The sequence below is a fragment of the Prinia subflava genome, chromosome 5 (assembly GCF_021018805.1).
Source record: "Prinia subflava isolate CZ2003 ecotype Zambia chromosome 5, Cam_Psub_1.2, whole genome shotgun sequence".
Lineage (NCBI taxonomy): Eukaryota > Metazoa > Chordata > Aves > Passeriformes > Cisticolidae > Prinia > Prinia subflava.
This window is the reverse complement of record NC_086251.1, coordinates 61,617,103-61,637,579: the sequence shown is the minus strand read 5'-3', so window position 1 is coordinate 61,637,579 and position 20,477 is coordinate 61,617,103. Positions and strand designations below refer to the sequence as shown.

Below are 20,477 nucleotides of genomic sequence, written 5' to 3'. Positions count from 1 at the left end.
GCCAGCAGCTCTGTCCCATGGCAGTGGGACCAGTGCAGGAGGGATGGATGGAGCAGGGAGGGCTCCTGCAAGAGGGAACAGTTTGGGATGTGTCCCCCTGGGAACAGCCAGGGCTGAGCTCCCATGGACACTGAGATCCACAGAGGTGTTTCTTTCTCTTTCTGTCTCCCCTTTCCCAATGCCTCTCCCAGGGAAGCACAAACGAGGTAAGTGGCTCTTGTTGTCCGCATGCTGCCGGGGCCAGCCGGGCCCTGGCTCCTGGGAAAAGCATCCTGGCCCCAAAAGCACATTTGGGGTGGAGGAGGGGAGTCACGAGGGCTCTGGGCAGCAGCTGCTGGCTCTGGCTGCTCCCTGGGGTCCAGATGCCTGGGGAGGGGTGTGGGTGTGGGCACTGCGCTCCGGGCGCTGCAGGAGCCAACTGGGAGAGAGATCCGGGTGGGGAATGTCAGGATACCACGGGATTTTCATCTTCCTCCCATCAGTTCTGTCTGGGCCTTTTCCTGTTGTGCCAGGAGGTCAAACCCAAACCCCAGAGTGTTTTGGAGCACCAACTGTGCAGGCAGGGAGAGCCGAGGAGCTCCCATGCCTGGCCAGGCCTCTCCGTGCTGCTGGAATTGCTGTGGGTGTTGTTTTTTGGGAAAACCACCCCGTATTGGATTAAGCTGAGTGCAGAGCCCAGGAGGCACAGTTCAACCCCCAGCATCTTCCTGGGCAGCACGTGGAATACAATCCTGCTCTCCCAGCTTGCAGGGGAGCTGCTCCAAGGGGAAATAGTCCCTGTAGAGGCCTCCAGGAGCAGGAAAACCTGGGTGAGAGAGGGGAATTCTGCCCCACTCAGGTGAGACCCCACCTGCAGAGCTGCCTCCAGCCCTGGGGTGCAGCATCAGAAGGACGTGGAGCTGCTGGAACAGGTCCAGAGGAGCCACAGAGCTGCTCCAAGGGCTGGAGCCCCTCTGCTGTGGAGCCAGGCTGGGAAAGCTGGGAATATTCCCCTGGAGAGGAGAAGGCTCCAGGGAGAGCTCAGAGCCCCTGGCAGGGCCTGAAGGGGCTCCAGGAGAGCTGGAGAGGGACTGGGGACAAGGGCTGGGGGGACAGGACACAGGGAATGGCTCCCACTGCCAGAGGGCAGGGATGGATGGGAGATTGGGAATTGAGAATTCCTGGCTGTGAGGGTGGGGAGGCACAGGGTGCCCAGAGCAGCTGTGGCTGCCCCTGGATCCCTGGAAGTGTCCAAGGCCAGGCTGGACAGGGCTTGGAGCAGCCTGGGATAGGGAAATGTGTCCCTGCTTATTGCAGAGGGGTTGGAACTAACTGGATTTTGGGGGTCCCTTCCAAGCCAATCCATTCTGGAATTCTGATTTATGGCCACAGCCAGAGCAGCTCTTGGTGTGCAGCTCCCTGTGCTCTCCCTCCCAGCACTGCAGGATCCCAGTGTGAGCTTCTGGAATGTTCCTTGGGCAAAGCCTCACCAGGGTCTGATTAAAGCAAAAAAAAGAAAAATTTCCTGCACATGGGCATTATTTATTCCAGCTCTGTATCCAAATGCCTCCCCAGCCTGGCCCAGGTGTGGCACGAGACATTTCCATGTTTTCCTGTGTCACCAAAGCCCCCAGCTCCAGCTGGCAGTGCCACCTCCTGAGCCACTGAGTTCTGTGGGGAGTCCCTTCAGAAGAAATTCCAGCTGTTAAAAACCCTCCCCTCCCTCATCCCTCCCAGCAGCCAGGGACTCCCTTTGGTACCTCAGGGATACCAAGGAGCAGAACACAGGATTTGCTGTGGATGAGGCATTGAACAAACCCTGTCCTGTAAAAATCAGCTCTGTGGGACTGGTCTGGCATCACAAACCCCTCTAAAACAGCACAAAATGCAGCAGGGTCATCTCGATGGGGCTTGAAGGTGAATTTTCAAGGAAGAAAAGCAGAGAAGCTGTGTGAAGTCTCCTCCACTGTGTTCCCAAACAATCCCAAAACACCACTTCTGTTCCCAAAAGCCCATTTGGGATGCGATCAGCACCCTGTTGGACATCCCTAGAGGCTTCTCATCCCTCACCCTCCTCCTCCTCGCTGCCCCTTCAGCCTCTCCTGCTTCATTCAGCCCCTGAGCACACAAGGAACTCATCACCCTGTCAGTAGTGGCTCCCTGCTGCTCAGGAGCCTCTTCCCACCCCTTCCAGAGCTGATCCTGGCTTGCCAGCGGCCCCCAGCAGGGACTGGTGGGGTTTGGGTTGGTTTTTTCCTCAAGTTCATTTGAAATGGGAATGTCAGAGCTGTGTCACACCGAGTCCTCTGCAGCCAGAGCCGTGTCCTGGCACCTCCTGTGCCATTTACTGTGGGACAAAGGTGGGAGGAGGCAGGGAGGGACACGAGGGCTGTTCCTGCCTTGGTTTGGAAGGACAAATGTCTGCTGAGGAAGGCAGGAGCCTCCCTTAACTGGAAAATGTAACACCTCCCCCAAGAATTATTGTAATTTTGAATTAAGGGGCTCTCAGGCAAAGATATGGGAGTAGGAATGAAATAATAGTAATATTATAATATTACTAAAATATAATATATTTTTAGTATCTTATATAAATATGGAGAGATATAAATATTATATATAAATATAATATATATTTAGTACATTATATTAGTAAAATATAATATAATATTAGTAAAATAAATAGTAAAATAATGAAATGCAGTAGTACAAAAAAAAAAAACCCACTGACAGAGACAGAATACAGCCTCTAACGCCCTGTTGGTCAGGGTGTTTGTAGCACTCTAATTAAATCATGGCTGCACTCCTGCAGGGCAGCTGTGGCTCTGTGGGAGCAGAGATGATCCTGTAGAAGGGTCCAGTGGTGTGAGATGGGTCTGGTGTTCCTCTGGGAATGCAGAGCACACAGGCTGTGCTGGGCTCTGAATGCCAGGGTTTATCCAGGTGGGAATGCAGAGCACACAGGCTGTGCTGGGCTCTGAATGCCAGGGTTTATCCATTGGGAATGCAGAGCACACAGGCTGTGCTGGGCTCTGAATGCCAGGGTTTATCCAGGTGGGAATGCAGAGCACACAGGCTGTGCTGGGCTCTGAATGCCAGGGTTTATCCAGGTGGGAATGCAGAGCACACAGGCTGTGCTGGGCTCTGAATGCCAGGATTTATCCAGGTGGGAATGCAGAGCACACAGGCTGTGCTGGGCTCTGAATGCCAGGGTTTATCCAGGTGGGAATGCAGAGCACACAGGCTGTGCTGGGCTCTGGATCCCAGGGTTTATCCAGGTGGGAATGCAGAGCACACAGGCTGTGCTGGGCTCTGAATGCCAGGGTTTATCCAGGTGGGAATGCAGTGCACACAGGCTGTGCTGGGCTCTGAATCCCAGGGTTTATCCAGGTGGGAATGCCGGGCTCCTCCCCTGGGTGCAGCATCTCCCATGGATGATGGAATTGGATCAGCCCTGCAGGGAGCCTCGATGGCCCCTGGACAGCAGAGATCCCCCGGAGGGAGGATGGGTCCTGGAAGGGATAAAGAGCCCTGCCCCAGCTGGGTTTAACAGGATCACTGCTGGTCACATCCTGCACTGCAGCCTCAGGCACTCACCTGTCTCCCCGAGGGATCAGACCCCGGTCCCTGCCCTGTGGCTGCTGTGCCTCAGCTCCGTGTGGGAAGCGCAGCCCCTCAGCTGCTCCCGCTGGTTCTGAGTCTGACCCAGCTCCAAGACAAACGGAAAATTATAAAATCAGAAAAAATCCGCATCATCTGCAGAAAAAATGATGGGGACAGTGACCCATCCACCCCCAGCCCTCGGGCTGAGGCAATTACAGAGCTGCCTGGAGGGGAAAAGCAAACGCTGAGGCTACAGGAATCAAAACCCTGTGTGTGAAACATGCAGGGAAAAACACCCCCAAACGCCTCAAATGCTAATTTAATACAGCTCAGGGGGGATGAGGTGCTTGAAAAATTGGAATTGTAGAGTCACAGAATATCCTGAGCTGGAAGGGACCCCCAAGGATCAGAGTCCAGTTCCTGGCCCTACACAGACCCCCAACAATCCCACCCTGGCAGCGCTGTCCAAACCCTCCTGGAGCTGTGGCAGCCTTGGGAATGTCACCATTCCCTGGGGAGCCTGGGCAGTGCCAGCACCCTCTGGGGGAGGAACCTTTCCCTGATTTCCACCTGCACCTCCCTTGGCACAGCTTCAGCCCTGCCCTCAGGTCCTAAACCCGTGAGCTGGAGCCCTTTGTGTGTTGGACACTTGACCCAACTTCGATGGTGCACAGAACACGCAGAGGCCGCGTGGGCTGGGATGGATGAGGATTCCCTGGGATCGGGATTCCCTGGGTTTGGGATTCCCCGGGATCGGGATTTCCTGGGATCGGGATTCTCTGGGTTTGGGATTCCCCGGGATCGGGATTCCCTGGGATCGGGATTCCCTGGGTTTGGGATTCCCCGGGATCGGGATTTCCTGGGATCGGGATTCTCTGGGTTTGGGATTTCCTGGGTTTGGGATTCCCCAGGTTTGGGATTCCCTGGGATCGGGATTCCCCAGGTTTGGGATTCCCCGGGATCGGGATTCCCTGGCTTTGGGATTCCCCGGGTTCGGGATTCCCGGGTGCGGGCAGGGCTGCCCGGTGACCGTGTGTGTCTCTCCGCAGGCCTTGTACAAGCTGTACAGCGCGGCGGCCACCCACAGACACCTGTACCAGCACGCCTTCCCCGCGCCGCGGGCCGAGCCCGCCGAGGCCGCCGACAGGAAGGCGCTGTAGGGAGGAACGAGGATCCCGCGGCCCCGGCGCGTTCCAGCCGGGCACGGACGGCTCCTCTGGGATCGCCACCCTCTCCCCGCGTCCGTCCCCGACCCCGCCGGAGCAGGGGGAGCGGTCCCGGCGGGCAGGGCCAGCATGGATGTGCCCTGTCCCTGTGTACATACGGCACTGCCGCAGCCCAGAGCTTTGGTCTGTCATAGCCAGCGACTCCCAGCTCATTTATGAAGCCTTATTTCCCCCTTCTTAACTAGGCACCACTGAGGAAACGATAATCCACGTGATACCGCAACTGAAAAGGCCGAAGCTTATCCAAAAGCCAATTTATTTCAGGTACTTGAAGAAGTTATAACATGTAACCACGTTTTTTTCCCTTCGTTTAACTGTTTAATTATGTAAACATAATTAAAATGTATTAACTTGCTTTATCAGACACTGTAAGGGCACTTCTGCTAATGGTCTGTTAAAGGGCGCTGTGAGGAACGCGGCCGATTCTGTTTGTCTGCACAAAGTGTCACTTTGTAGCTGTGCTGGAGGAAGTCTCACTGTATTTCTGTACATATTTATCCATGATAGCGCCTAGGACGTGTGGTACCGTTCTATTCTTTTATTGTCAGGACTATTAAAGTTTGCTTTTGGTTCCTAAGAAGTTGGTTCTATGGGGAAATGTTATTTATTATCTGGGCAAGAGCTTCTCCTCTGGGGTTTTTTACATGTTTGGTTTGATTTGGGATTTCAGGGCTGGTGTTTTGAGGGTCAGCTCTGATTATCTCAAACACATTTGGGGTTTTACTGCTGGTTAGAACAGTTTATTTGCTGTTCTAAAAGGCCACAGATCAGTCACACAAACCCTTCGTTCATCGAACAAAGTGATTTTTATTGAATTAATAGGATTTACAAGAAATGTACTTTTTTGACTGCAGTGTTTATTGCACTGAAAAGAACCCATAAATAACATATCAGGACAATTAATGAACCAAATGGAATTATTGGAAAGGGTAACTGGACAATTACAAATTTTCCCCAAATGAGGAGCTTTAAGACAAAAGCTCTTTAAAAAAACACAACCAGTAATTGCTGTCACATCCCTGATTTTCCCCGTGGGGTGGCACAGCGGGTCAGGCAGTGCTACTGCCTTTCCACTGGGGCGGGTCAGGTTTTGGGAAATGGAGGATCACAACCACTCTGCTTAGAGATCCCGGTCTTTAGGAAGGGACAAGTGTTGCCCCTCTGAGTAATCTGGGTGAAAATGAGGAGTAAGTCAGGAGTAGTAATTAGCTAAAGTAAAAAATAAGGCAACTCAGGCTTCACTTGGGCGAAGCGCTCGGATCCAAGGGTGAAATCAGCTCCAGTGGCTGCGCGGGCCCGGGGCTGGTTCTGTACATTAAAGCTGTAAACAAAGAGCAGGGCTCCCAGGAGAGGGACCCCAATCCCGAGGGAAACCCTGCACGAGGCAGCTGCATCTGGACAACGTTTGGAAGCCAGGACGAGACAGTGGCATCTATCGCCCTTAAAAAATCCCCAGGCAGCTTTTAACCCTGCAGCTGACCGGCAGGAGAGCGATCGGGGATCAGGCACCGATCGAACCGCTGCTTTCTCGGGACAACAAACCACCCCCGGCACGGAAAAAAAGGTTAACAAACAATCTCCACTTTTCTTTATAAACAACACATAATACATGTAGAAAAATACTCGAGAGGATAATAACCAAGGTGCAACGTCAACGGAAATGAGCTGCCTTTCCCCCAGCGGCGCCGCCCCCGGGCGCGGTCAGTAGTTGTGGGCGTGCTGCTGCGCGTAGCGCTGCTGCCGCTGCTGCCGCTGCTCCAGCTCGGCCAGCAGCGCCTGCCGGAACGCCTCGTAGAGCTTCACGATGCGCTCCAGCTCCTTCATGAACAGCAGCTTCAGCATGCCCTGGTACGTGTCCAGGTCGGCCAGCTGGAACAGCTCCCACTTCAGGATGTGGTCGTACCTGGGAACAGCGGGGGTTTATTAGCACTGCCTTGCTCCAGGCTGGGTTTTAGCAATTGGAAGGAGTTCGTTTTATGGGATTGACCCCAAAACCCAGGAGATGTGTTTGGGAATCACAGGGAAATGGACAATCCATCCTAGCACACCAGAGAACCCCGGGAATGCAGGAGATCCCTGAGTGAGCAGAATAAACCAGCACAGGAAAACAGCTGGGAGAGCTGGGAATGTTCCCCTGGAGAGGAGAAGGCTCCAGGGAGAGCTCAGAGCCCCTGGCAGGGCCTGAAGGGGCTCCAGGAGAGCTGGAGAGGGACTGGGGACAAGGGCTGGAGGGACAGGACACAGGGAATGGCTCCCACTGCCAGAGGGCAGGGCTGGATGGGAGATTGGGAATTGGGAATTCCTGACTGGAAAGGTGAGGAAACCCTGGAATGGAATTGCCAGAGCAGCTGTGGCTGCCCCTGGATCCCTGGCAGTGCCCAAGGCCAGGCTGGACAGGGCTTGGAGCAGCCTGGGATAGGGAAATGTGTCCCTGCTTATTGCAGAGGGGTTGGAACTAACTGGACTTTGGGGGTCCCTTCCAAGCCAATCCATTCTGGGATTCTGATTTATGGCCACAGCCAGAGCAGCTCCTGCCCAGCTCCCTGTGCTCTCCCTCCCAGCACTGCAGGATCCCGGTGTGAATTGTTCCCTGGTTGGGCTGGAATTCCCAGAGCAGCTGTGGCTGCCCTGGACCCCTGGCAGTGCCCAAGGCCAGGCCTTGGAGCACCCTGGGACAGTGGGAGGTGTCACCGTGGCAGGGGGGGTTAAAGTCCCACACCAAACCATTCTGGGATTCCATGGAAAAGTGTTTTGGAAGCACTGAGCAGCAATTCCATTCCCACCACACCTGGAATATTTACTGTAAAACATGTTACAATCAGACTAACACAGCAAAAGGAATTATTTTCAGAAAATGGGACAGTGCTGGCCTTCCCTCCCAATCCAGCTGTAACGAGTGCTCTTGGCTGCTGAACCTCTCCAATTAACCCCTCTGGGTTAATTAGCAGCAATCACCTACAATAAACATTTCATGCAAACCCTGATGTGGTTCCACCCTCACTGCCATACCGTCCTTTCCTCTCTTCACTCGCACAATCCACCCCCAAGCTGATCTCCTCAGCCTGGAAACTGCTCTGGTTATCCCAGAACAGGAGAAACTCCTGGAATAACGGAGTTGTTTGATGCAGGGGAGGCACAGGGGAAGATGGATTCACCTGAGTGGTGGCTGAGGCTGAAACATCAGTGAATTTCTGGAAATAAACTGCATTCCCCACTGAAGGGGAATTCCAGAGGCATCAGAGAAGCACCACGACTTCCAGAGATGCTCTGAGGAATTTTAAGAATTTCATAAAACTTATCACAGCTTCTGTAAACTTCCTAAAGAACTTCTGTATTAAAGTTATCCCTAATCCTGACAGGGCTGCACTGCTAAAATCATTTTTCTCCCCAAAAAAGGAGAAATAACAGATTGCAGCTGTTTGGAGTTCACATGGACACCACCTTTCCCTTTCTCCTTTCCACTCACCAGGAATCTCCCCACCCTCACAGGAATATAAGTAAATAAATATAAATCTCTATAAATAGAGATTATTTTGGTTAACACGTACTGGACTCTTTGTCAGGCTTGTTCTAACCCTAATTCTTCTGCCCTAGAGGAATTTGTTCTAACAGAATCTAATATTCTTTATTTTCCCCATAATTATCTACTCTCAACAAAAACAACTGGGCTTTACAGCTAAACTGATTTACAGTGCCAGGGGTAAGGAACAAATCATGACAAAATAAAACAATTTTCAGTGCAAAACTGTGCTGATAATTAAAAATTAAAATACTTGTCTCAGCCTACTTGACATAAAGAAATCCCTGATGAATTAATTTGTCTTATGTTTGTTTCTCAAGTTTCAAGAAAATATCCAAAATACTCCACACAACACAGAGGGTGAACTATTTAAATTCACACTGTCTGGATGTGAATTTTCCTAAACAAAGGAATGCAGCCAAACCCTGGAAGTATTTCTAGGAAACAAATCCTACAGGCTACAGGAACTAAGTGTGGAGGGATTTTAGGGCAATTGAAATCTTTATGGGCTGCTGGCAAACCCAGCAGGCACAAGAAGTAATAAAACTCACTCAAATTGTAGTTACTTGGAGCAGGTAATAAAAGAAGGGATTTTTTTTTTAGTGGAAGTCACTGAACACCACAGCTTGAATTTGCAGTTACAGACTGACCTCGCTGCTGTAAAACTGAGTTTCTCCACATTGTCCTTATGAATAGCACATGATTTAATCATTATTAAACCAGATTTTGGATTTTTAATGCTTTCTATTCAGTGTTACTGTTCTGCAGAGCTGCACCCCTTAAAAATCTCATTTCCTTATGCTGACTCAAACCCTTTTTTGGAGGAGACCCCCTGTTCCTGTAGCAGTTTTATTTTTGACAAAATGACTTTTTGTTACCCCTTAGTTTTTAATTTAATTTCTTGAACAGAAATATAGAAATAGAGATGTCAGCCAGTATTTGGCCTAAAGGAGCTGGAAAGGGACTCTGGACAAGGGATGGAGGGAAGGACAAAGGGAATGGCTTTAAGCTGGAAAAAGGTGAATGTATGTTGGATATTAGGAAGAAATTGTTCTCTGTGAGGGTGGGGAGGCCCTGGCACAGGGTGTCCAGAGCAGCTGTGGCTGCCCCTGGATCCCTGGAAGTGCCCAAGGCCAGGTTGGACAGGGCTTGGAGCAACCTGGGATAGTGAAAGGTGTCCCTGCCATGGCAGGGGGTTGGAACTGGATGATTTTTAAGTTCCTTCCAACCCAAATCATCTCATGATTCTATGACTCAAAACTCTTAAAAGGTGAAGGAAAAGCTGTGCTGTTTGAAAAGAAATAAAAGAGACATGAGGAAGTTCCACCCTAAAAATGTTTCACATATTTTCTGAGCACGTGGTACCACTCTTGTAAACACTCTGAAAGCAAAACACATCCCTCACTCTCTGACAGAGCTTTGTGCCAGTTGTGTGAGCTGCAAGAAGTGAGCACTGCAGGTAATGCCTGAAAGAAAGCAGGTTAACGTGACAAACATTTGCTACAACTCCCTCATGCTGCCAGCCTGAAACCCAATGAGTGTGAGCGGTGGAAACTCAATTTTAGGTTGTTCCCAGTGTGAAATGCAGCAAAGCAGAGTCTCACTTGACAGGAGCCCTGGCGTAGACCTGCAGCCAGTCGGGGATGTCGGCGCTGTGGTAGGGGTTGGCAGGCACCAGCAGGGCCTGGCTGCGCTCCGGGGGCTGCGCCTGGTACGACACGGGCGGCGGCTGATCGTAGCGGGGCACGCTGCAGGGGACAGGGACAGAAGGGTCACCTCCAGCACGCTGCCACCGTGTCACAGTCCCCTGTGGGAATGGTTTCTGCCCCCTCAGGGACCCCTAGAGCTCGTGCCATGTAGTTTGACCCTTCCTTCCCTTTCTGAGCCCATTGGCTGGGTGCCAACTTGCCCCACCCTCACAAGAGCTGAGAAAAGCCCCTGTCCCCCTGTGCATGCCCTCCTTCCCCCTGGAGACCACCTGGAATAAACATCTTACTGCAGCTAAGGGTGAGAGCCTCTTTGGAGTCCTATTTCCTGTCTTTTGATATATTCCTCCAGGGCCTGAGAAGGACTGAGTTATCTTAGACCCCTGAAGGTAATAAAAGGAGGATTTATTATCACCACCAGTCACTGCTCAGCCCTGCACACACACCCAGCACTGCCAGGGCACCCTCCCGTGGGTGGCCTGCCCTGAGCACCGTGCTGCTGCTGCTGTGGTGAATTCACCTCAGCCCCACTCAGCAGAGCACAGCAAAGCACTGCTGCTGTTTTTAGAACTCTTTAAAAGTATTGGTTTATGGAATTCACCATTTAACATGTCAGAACAGATGTGTTCAGGCAGCAGCTGATCAGTTACTCCATGTAAAAACATCCCCATACATTTATCTTCTGTGCCACAAGCTCAAGGACTTTCCCTTCCTGGCTATCAGCAGAACAGACTGAGCAGCAGGAATTAACAATTAACAGTTGCACTTGATGCATATTGACAATTAACTGCTAGATTTGGTGTGTATGAACAATTAACATTGGATTTGGTGTGTATTAATTTCATTTTGCTCTGAAATTATGAGTAGCTGCAATACCCATTTTCATTCCAGACAAGACTTAATTCATGTTTCAGATGCTCAGAGCATCTCCAGGCATGCCAGATCAAGTTTCCTTTCAGTTTGCAGCTCAATTCTGTTCTCAGCAGCTTTGCTGTTTCACTGACAGCAGCAGAGCTGCTTGGTTTGATGTAGCAGCAACATCCTGCTCCTAAACTTCAGAAACACGAGACAAAACCCAAACTTCTAAAAATCCCACTGAGCACCGGCAAAGCTGAAAATAAGATTATTTCTGCCTGCTGTATTTGCTGCAAAGGCAAATAAAACCACAAGGGCAGGGGGAGCAGGGCTGGGAGGCTGACCTGGGCGCACAGGGGTGCTTGTACTGAGCCCTCTTGTTGATGTGATCCACGTAGTAAACGCCGAACTCGGCGGACTCGACGCGCTCCCAGCCCGGCGGGAGCCCCTCGCGCTCCAGGGGGTGGCTCCAGTGCGTGGTGTTGGTGTTGTGATCGATGTAGTATTTCCTTCCTCGGATAGTCCAGTCCACTGACCAGCCAGGGGGAAGAGGTAAATCTTCACAACTATGATTGGTTAAGTTCCCTAAAGATGTAGCAGCAACTCTCCCGATGCCTGCAAACAAAGGGAGAGAGGGGTTCAGGGAAAGATTTCCAGAAATTGTCATTTCTGTTAATAAATTCTTATGGCTGCTTCATTTATCAACAACAACAACAAAGCAACCCACAGCTCTGTTTCAGGTTCAAGTCAGAAATTCAAACTCTCCAGAAAAATCCCTGAGTCCCAACAAAGCTTTTCAGGTAAACCAGGCACAGGAGGAGGGAGAACAAGAGAGGAGGGACAAGCAGGGTTGGGGTCCAAGAGCTGGCAGGAATCAGCTGAGGATTAAATTCCCACTTTTCCCTGGAAACAGCACATTTGGGATTTATCCAGTGCTATATCTAAGAGCCTGCTCTCCAGCACTCTGAAATGTGTGATTTGTTGTACAGAGTTTTTACAAACTAGCAGCTGGATGGAGAGATGCCTGCAGGAGCAGCTCCTGCCCCGTCCCTGCCCAGGGGTGAAATAAAAGATGGGTAAGTACAGAAAACTCATAAAGAAACACCCCCAAAACACCCAACCACAAAAACCCAGTGACATAATCAGGAATTCTGCAGGGTTTTTTTCATCCTTGGGAATTCTCTACTTTCTGGATGTGCTGGGCTAAATTCATTTCCCATTATAAAATTCATTTTAAGGAGTTCTCTCCAGTCTCTCACAGTTCTACAGTTAAACCCTATCTAGTTTCAATGAAAATTCCAATTTTCATCCCACAGCCAAATGCTGTTCAATCCCATTCTCCCCAGAGGTTGTGTGTTACTGTTTCCCACAGGCAGCTGAAGGGCTTTGGGAGCCACTTTTCCCACTTTTTTGGAAGTCAGAAATCACCCCCTACACATTTACTAACAGGAATATACTCCCTCCTCCTTTTTTTCAGGAGTAACATTTTCATGTGGTTGTTTTTTGAAAGAGGGGAAAGCAGAGTCTCTCTCATCCAGAATGACAGCCTGAAACCTGGGTGAGCTATACCCTAACAAAATGTAATAATAATTGAAAATAAAATTCCAGGAAGGCTCCAAAACAACTGGATAAATAAAAAAGAAGTTAAACCCCCCTCACAAACATCCTCCTGAGTACTGCTCTACAAAACTTTGTGCTCATCCAGGAATCTTTTTGCAGCCTTGGCATGTTCTGAATTGTTTGGCCTTAAAGGATTTCCTCTTGTGTCAGTACTTACCTATTTGTCAGGATTATAAAGGGAAGTGATGCCTGTGTCCATCTTTAATTGGGATTGAACAGCCTAGACCTTAATTCCAGAGAAAAGGAACATTCTGGAGGCTTCCTGACCTCTGGCAGGGCTGGGGTAGGAAAGCTGCTTCAGCCATCATGCCACTGATAAATACCAACATTTCACCTCCTTGGAAATGCTGTGCTTGGGCTAAAATCCAGGATTTTCCCAGCTAACTGAACCTCTGGGATGTGATTCCATGGAGGTATAAATAGTGACTCTTAAATCACCACTGCCGGCAGATCTGAAACTTGACCAGGGAGGAAAAAAAAATCTGGATTTTTCTGTTTACTGTTAAAACCTGCACATCCCTGTATTTTTCTTACAGTTCCTCCTCCTTAAATTCTGGCTTCAAATCCACAGATATTTGTTTTTACTAAAGCTAAAGGTTAATGTTTCCCAACACTTGGAAGAGGTGCCATCCTCTGCACTCAAGTTCTCCTGACACGTGGATTCTCCCAGTGCCAGCTTATTTTTCACTTCCAAGATGCAAAGAACAAAAAATAACACCAGATCACAAACATTTTATCCATTCCTTTTGCCATTTTGATTTCATATATGAAGAAGCAGAGCCAAACCATTAAAATAAACTTGTACAGGTCTAGAAATTACCAGTTTTGAACAATATTCCATGGACATGAAATCAAAGGCCAGACTTATAAACTGATGGTTGTAACTATAATTTTTCCCTTATATCACAGATTATATTGGAATATTCTCTGTGCTGGAAGTTTCAGGATGTTGATATTCATAGGGCCTTAAAGCCATCAACAAGTGTGGCCTGAAAATCAATAATTAGTACAATTTAGACATTTTTCCCCTATAAATTTATTTTTAGAGATCAAAAGAAATTGTCTGTTGGTTTGCTGATAAACCTCAGATGTTCCTTTGTGGGATGATGGACACACACATAAGAGGAAAAGCTCCTCCTGTAGTTTTGAACAGTAAGAGAAGAGGAAAATTAACTTTTATATATATATATTTATATATATATATACACGCCCCTGTAATTTCAACAATAAGACCAAACTTACTTGGAAGAGTAAATTCCTGTGTGATCTTTTCCAAAGTATAACCCAAAGAAGAAAATCCCAAGGCAGTCCAAATTCATTAACTGCCTTTTCCATGGCAAACTGCCAGGAATGACATCCCCTGTTAAAATTCCAGGTAAAGTCTGAGCCCTAAAGCATTTTCACAGCAGCCCAAAGCTCCACACAGGATTTTCCTGCAAGCACCAGGGATATTCCCTGGGTTAGATTTAAGTATCCCAAATAGAAAAGCTGAACAGATTTTATACAAAGATCTGGTGTAAAACCTGGGATTTTGCTGGGATGGAGGATGTGACCCCTACCACAAGATAAACTGAACATGTTCACTGTAACTCTCAGGGTTTTCTTGCTCACACACTCTTTTAGCTGCAACAAGACAAAAATTCTCATTCTTCCTGCTTTCCCAAGAAACAGAGTTGCTTAAATTATCCACTTTTTCCAAATGTCAACAATTAATTTAAATTTAGGCTTTTGTAAAATCTTTTTAAAAGGTCTCTTTTGAGCTTGTCAAGCCTCATCTGGTAATTCTGGTTATAATGATATAATTAATATCATATCATATCTAATGGGGTATTTTTTGGTTCAGCTGTGGCTTTTAAGGAATATCAATATTGATATCCAGGCTTCAATTTTCTTTCCATTTCTACAATACAGTGTCTTCAATGTAAGGTCTTGAATTATCAATTTTAACTTGGAGCAGCACATTCCAGTGCACTTTATCAATGCAAAAAAGTTCCTTCTCTTCAAAATCTTAATAAAGTCACAAGTGTGAACCATCTGTAGTGTGTTCTTCACTCAAGAAGTTGTCTTTGGGAAGGAACAAAGGAACTGGAAATTGTGCCAGCCCAGTAAAAGGTTTTTTTCTGAGGGAACCCTGCCTGGAAAGAAGTCCAAACCCTTTGGAGCAAAGACTTCCAGGCCAGCAAAGGGCAGGTAGGAAGGACAGCAGAGAAAAAAGGGCAGCACAAAAACCATCAACAGCCTAAAGGGAAAAGAACAAAACCAGAGGAGAAAGTCCCACTCGGGTAGAAAATGCAGAGAAATTCCAGAGCCCAGGAACTCCCCACAAGTGAGTTCACCCAAACTTCCAAGTGCTGAAGAACAAATGTCACAAAGCAGTGTTTGTCTTTAATTAGCCCAATTGTCCTGAGTGCCTTTTTTCAGGATGCCAAAATCCTCTCCCTTCCCCTCATCAGAGCAGGGTGAAGAGCAGGAAGAGAAGACGAACAGACTGCTTCATTTTAAAGGAGTAAGTAATGATAAAATAACAAAAACTTGCAATAACCCTCCTGTTTAGCCAGGTCTGCCAGTCCCAGGCCTTCCTACCCCACTCCTGAACATCTGAAGGAACTTCCTGAGCACAAGCACCTCTTTTGTTGGTGGGAATGGGGCGTTCCAAGTAAGCACAAATTCACAAATAGGAAATGACAGGAAGAACTCTGAGAGCGTCAAGAATTATGCTGCAAAATTCCTGCAAAATCAGCACAAAAGGAGAAAAGAGCAGGAACTGCCAGTTGTTTAAAAACGAGAGAAGTGTACACACAGGAAAATAAAAATGCAGCCATTTCAGCTCTAAACGGGTTTCATGTCATAATTTGTATTTATTTTGCTCTTACATTAAACAAGTTAGCAATTTTTCAGGGGTACAACTTAACAGACGAACCAGAAGCCCACAGGAATCTCTGTTAAATTGTTTTTTTTTCTCCTGTGACATCCCAGTGACCTCATGACAATCCACCACCAGCAAGTGCCTTTACAGAGTTGATTTCAAGCTCAGCAATTTTCATAGACACAGAAGAATGGTTCAGCTTACCGCTCACACAGGTACAAATAACTCTGAGGTCTTGGTTACAAGTTAGTTCCAATCTACACTGTAGGTATAACTTCAACCACAGACCTCCCCAAAACTTTAACCTAGAAGAGAGGAAAGAGATGGCGAGGAAAGACAGGTAAAGTCTCTTAGAATTAAAAGTTTGAAAAGGACACTAATAATAATAATAATAAAAAAATAAAAAAAAAAAATAAGAAATGCCACGGAGGTAGCTAAACGTACAAAATTAGGAGGTGTCTCAACTGAAAATACTGGTCAGGAAAATCAGCAGCACTGAATTGCTAATTACAAACAAACTGAATGGAAATATGGAAAGGAGGAGATGGTAGAAGTGAATCACAATGAGAGAGAAAACGTGACTTGAAGGAGAAATGCCCATGGAAGGACATGGCAATGCTAAAACACCAACTGCTGGAAAACCACAGGACTGCCTAAAGACTCGGCTGAACGCTCTGAAGCCTCGATAAGAACATGTTTGCAACTTCTCTCCGAATTACAAAGAGGAGAATCTCGGTTCTGAATGAAAGGTGAAGTTCACAGGCACCTCCTCACTTCCAGACTGCTCCCAAAAATCCTCTCAGTGTGACCACCACGAACATCACCAGAGCAGGAACACCTCGTGTTCTCCAGGAGCATTTCCCTGGGAATCCACCCAAAACGCACCAGAACTGAGCAAGGGCACCTTGGGGAGGGTGGGACAGCAGGGAGAGGGGAAAGGCAGCATTTACAAACTCCAGCTAAACTCCAGCCCTTTCATTTGGAACTGCAGGCAATTCTCGGTGAGGAGAAACAACAATGGAGATGAGTACAGAAAAGTCATTTAGACAAAGACAGTGAAAACAACAGGCTCTGGAAATGCAAGAAAAAGAAACAAGGAATTACAGAGAGGTTTGGCTAACTCAAAGGAAACACTGAAGGTGTGAAGGCGATGGATGGTTCAAATAAAAAGAAGCTTAATGGTGCAATGAAGGAAGTAACAAAATCTAAATTTTTCTTATTTTGGGCGACATAATTCTTTAAGAAAAAGGAAAAGAGGACTTTAGGAGTTCATATGGAGATGAAAACAAATGGAGGAAAGGGAAAGCACTGGCAGCTGAAAGGCTCCCCTTTGTCTCTCCCTAGAGTGCATGACATTAAATACTCACCCATCACAAAACCTGGGCAGGATTTGTTCCAAATATGAAATGTTCGAGTGTGAGAGTGAATTACCAAACCAAGCAAACAGGAGCAGCTCCTTTATGATTTCCAGGGCTCAGGGGGCACAGGTCAACAAACAGCAGGAAAAAAGATCTATTTAGGGAGATGTTGCTACAATTTATTACAAAATATGGCTGTGGAGCTCCTTTTGAAAATCTGATATATGAAACTCCACTTCCAAGCTCCCATTTCTGGGAATCTCCTCAGCAGACACAGCTACTGTGTAATTCTGAAGGGTAAACTGATGGATTGGTTTGGGAAATCCTCTCTTCCCTAAAATACCCCAGCACACACTCCCTGTGCTTGTTACCTGGACCAAGTAAATGTTTAATGACTGTTGGATGAGCAGCAGCTGGCAGAGATGCAGGGTTTGCACACAAAATCCAGGCAGATCAGATATATTAACATTTAGAAAAATAAAGGAGCATTGAAGTAGCAGGTCTTAAACCCCAGTATTTCAGAATTTCAGGGCTGGCATTTCCATTTTTCATGGAAGTGTTTCTGTGGTGAAGAAAGCACAAAGCACTGACAGCTTCTAATCCCACACGAGGTCAGCAGCATTAAAAGCTGATGTTCCTCCTGGCAGATTTCTTTTTTTAGAGAGGAGATTTATTTTATCAGATACCAATTTGTTTACAGATTACAAGTAACAATGTATTTTGTACTGAAGGTACAGAATTTACAGGTTAGAAATGTTTGTTTCAAGCTCCTCCTTAGACATAGTTTTAGTAATATTAAATACAGAGTCAAATATTTCAGAAAAGTAATATTTAATGGATTCCTCTTTCTTATGCTGGTTTGTTTTAGGAAACAAAGGCAAGTTCCAGAGAAACTGAGGGGGGACTAGGCATATTTACCAACAATTTTAAAAGCTAAAAGAAAGGAGTCAAGGATTACCAAGTCAATTGCAACACTAATTGGACGCCCATTTGCTAATTACGCAAAGCAGTCATTCCTCTCTTCGACTATTTGTAAGGAATTATTTTAATTATTGAGGTCAAATCTAAATAATGAAATTAAATAATGAGATAATAATAATAATAATAATGCAATGTTGCAATTTAGAGCTGTTGGTTATTCTCTACATCATGAAAATAAAGATGTCCCCTAATGAATAAAATTCCTTGCTAGCCAGCAACTGATGTGTAGAGGAGATGTACATATGTCTGGCATTAAAAATCCCAAAAGTTGTTTGACCTCACTCCATTAATTCAAGAAAATAATCCCGGTTTAAGCCTATTTTTCCTTTCTGGATATGTGTGAACAAACTCTCCGTTGTAATTACCCAAATCCCAGAAACGCCGTGAAAAAGCAGCTCTGCCCTACCCACCCAAAACCAACCAGGAGCCCTTACCTGAAGCGTGCCTGCCATGATTCTGGGACATCCTCTGGAAAAGGTCGCTGTTGTGTTCATAATACCTGTAGTCGTCGTGCAGGCGCTCGCCGAGCTGCCGCCTCCTCTGCGCCTCGTAGAAATGCTCGTAGTAGTAGCCGCGGGCTCCGGCATCGCCGTTCTCCAGCGCGGGGCCGGCCTCGGGCAGGAAGGGCTGCGAGGAGGAGCCGAACTCCCGGGGCACCTCGGCCAGGCTCCGGGCCAGGTAGGAAGGCGCGGACAGTCTGTGGCTTTCTCGCCTCAGGATCTCGTGGGGCGGCCTCTGCACCGGAGCTCGGAGGAAGCTCTGGTTCCTGGAGACGATGCCATCGCCGCCGGGGCCGTAGGCGGAGGCCGCGGGGTCGGGAGGGCAGATATCAGTTCGTCTGGGGATGGTCGGGCCGTGGCGGATGAAGGAAGGCATCAGATCTGACAGAGAGCACGGAGGAGAATAAAAACTCTGCACCATCGGAGATTTACACACTAAGACTGAGTAAATTCACGTGCAGAACCCACTCTAACGCTGTGCAAATGTGATGGTAACGCTGCAGGGTGTGCTGGTGCGGCACAAACCAGCACAGCCCGCACGGGCAGCGCAGGACACAGCAGCTCTGCCAGCGAAACTGCAGCTGCGAGGAACAAACCAACCCCAAACCCATCAAAAAAACCACACAAGAAGAAAAGAAACCCAAACCACCCACACTGTGCCGTGGCTGTATCAGTCAGAGTTCGTATATCTCTGTGAGAAGGGTTAAGAAAATCCAAAAATCCACATATCGTGGCTACTGCTTCTTTGGGAACATTGTCCTTACAAACTGGGAATGACAAGATGTTAATGCTCACGGGAATCCAAGACAGAAACAGAATTCACACTGCCCCCACTAATCCCAAAGTCACAAAGTTCAGCCAGAAAAACGCTGTCACTCTATACACATGAAGTTCTCAAATTATCATGGAGGTATTTCACTTTCTCCTTTTAGAATTTCACTGCCTTCCTCCAGTAAGTGAAACATTCCTCCTCTCCCTACTTTTACTTTCAACATGATATAAATACGTAGTTTCCCTCCAGGTAAATCAACAGAGATGATGATTTCCATTTAGAATGAGGTTATTCCTATTATTCATTACTTTTTATTAATAAACTCTTACGACTTACGGTTCAAATGTGGTGCACCCCAGAAGAGGTCAGCAACAAATTTATTTATTTATTACTGTGCAAACAAACCCATTTCAGTCCGGAGTTGCCTTCAAAGACCAACATAACCAAACAAACTTTAAGTGTGTATTTGTGGCGTTGTTTCCAGCCCCAGGAGCACAGGGCTGCGGCATCAGAGCCGCGGGAAGATCCGCGCTCCATCCCAGGTGACCTCACCAGGCTGAGTCACGGGCAGGACCTGGAGCATTCGCTGCCGCAGGGATTTTATGCAACTGCCTGGCGGGACAGTTATCTCATTCCACAGCGCCCACATCGGGAAAAGAACCGCTCTGCAAAGAGCGGGGTCCCAGATCCCCGGAGCCGCTGAAGGGTCCGGGCTGGAAGGGGCCCCGAAGCTCGCCCTGCTCCACCCGTGCCGCAGAGACACCTTCCACTATCCCAGGCTGTTCCAAGCCCCATCCAACCTCACCCTGCGATCTCCTCGGTTCATTTAAAAACAATGCAGACGGCCTGAACCCCGGCCTGCTCAAACTGAGGAACCGGGGACCGAGAAAATCGTAAAACCCACAAAACCCACCAAGTTCGGGCACGCTGAGCACCCGGCGGACCAACGCGTGCAGGGCTCGCTTTGAAACTCGGGCTTCCTTTCAGTTTTAACTTCTCTCCGGCATCTCCCAGGGCTCGTAACAGGATCAAACCCGCATTTACAGGGAGAAATAACCCCCACAGGGGTAACTCCCCCTCACACCCCTCACCCCACCAAGGCCGCGCCGCTCCCGGGCCCGCCGGACCCGCACTGGCCGCACACAAAGGCCTCGGACCGGCCCCCCGCAGCCCCGCGCCGGCGTCCCCCGCTGCCCCCGACACTCACTCCGCAGCAGCGGGCTCGTCTCCTTCTTCACGTACTTCCCCTGCACCTCGCCCGGCTTGGAGAGCTCCGTCCGCGTCTTCTTCCGCGACAGCATCCCACCTCCCGGCCCGCCGCCACCGCCCGCATGCCCGGCGCCGCTCCCCGCTCCGAAGGGAGGCGGAGGGGGGTCCGGCCGCCCCCGGGGGCCGGGCCGGGACCAGGAGCGGGGTTGGGGTGGGGATCGGGCTGGGGCCGGGGGTCGCTGAGGGGACGCGGCGGGCGCGCGGGGTGTTGTGGGAAGGCGGCGC

The 20,477-nt window shown here is 48.5% G+C and overlaps 2 protein-coding genes across 2 annotated transcripts in view; one reads left to right on the top strand and one right to left on the bottom strand.

Annotated features, from left to right (window-relative positions):
• The window catches only part of ATL1 (atlastin GTPase 1), a 32,121-nt gene extending 26,736 nt beyond the window's left edge, over positions 1-5,385 (top strand). The window contains exon 13 of the mRNA XM_063399724.1: positions 4,629-5,385. Coding sequence (XP_063255794.1) covers positions 4,629-4,739 — 111 coding nt within the window. The 3' untranslated portion in view covers positions 4,740-5,385. The remainder of the gene's footprint in view (positions 1-4,628) is intronic.
• Positions 5,386-5,592: 207 nt separating this feature from the next.
• Positions 5,593-20,477, bottom strand: SAV1 (salvador family WW domain containing protein 1). The gene is made up of 5 exons (XM_063399726.1): positions 20,191-20,477; positions 18,146-18,592; positions 11,231-11,501; positions 9,930-10,073; positions 5,593-6,708 (listed from the first exon to the last, which is right to left on the bottom strand). Exons 1-5 carry the CDS (start codon positions 20,282-20,284, stop codon positions 6,507-6,509), a joined length of 1,158 nt encoding a protein of 385 aa, XP_063255796.1. The 5' UTR covers positions 20,285-20,477; the 3' UTR covers positions 5,593-6,506.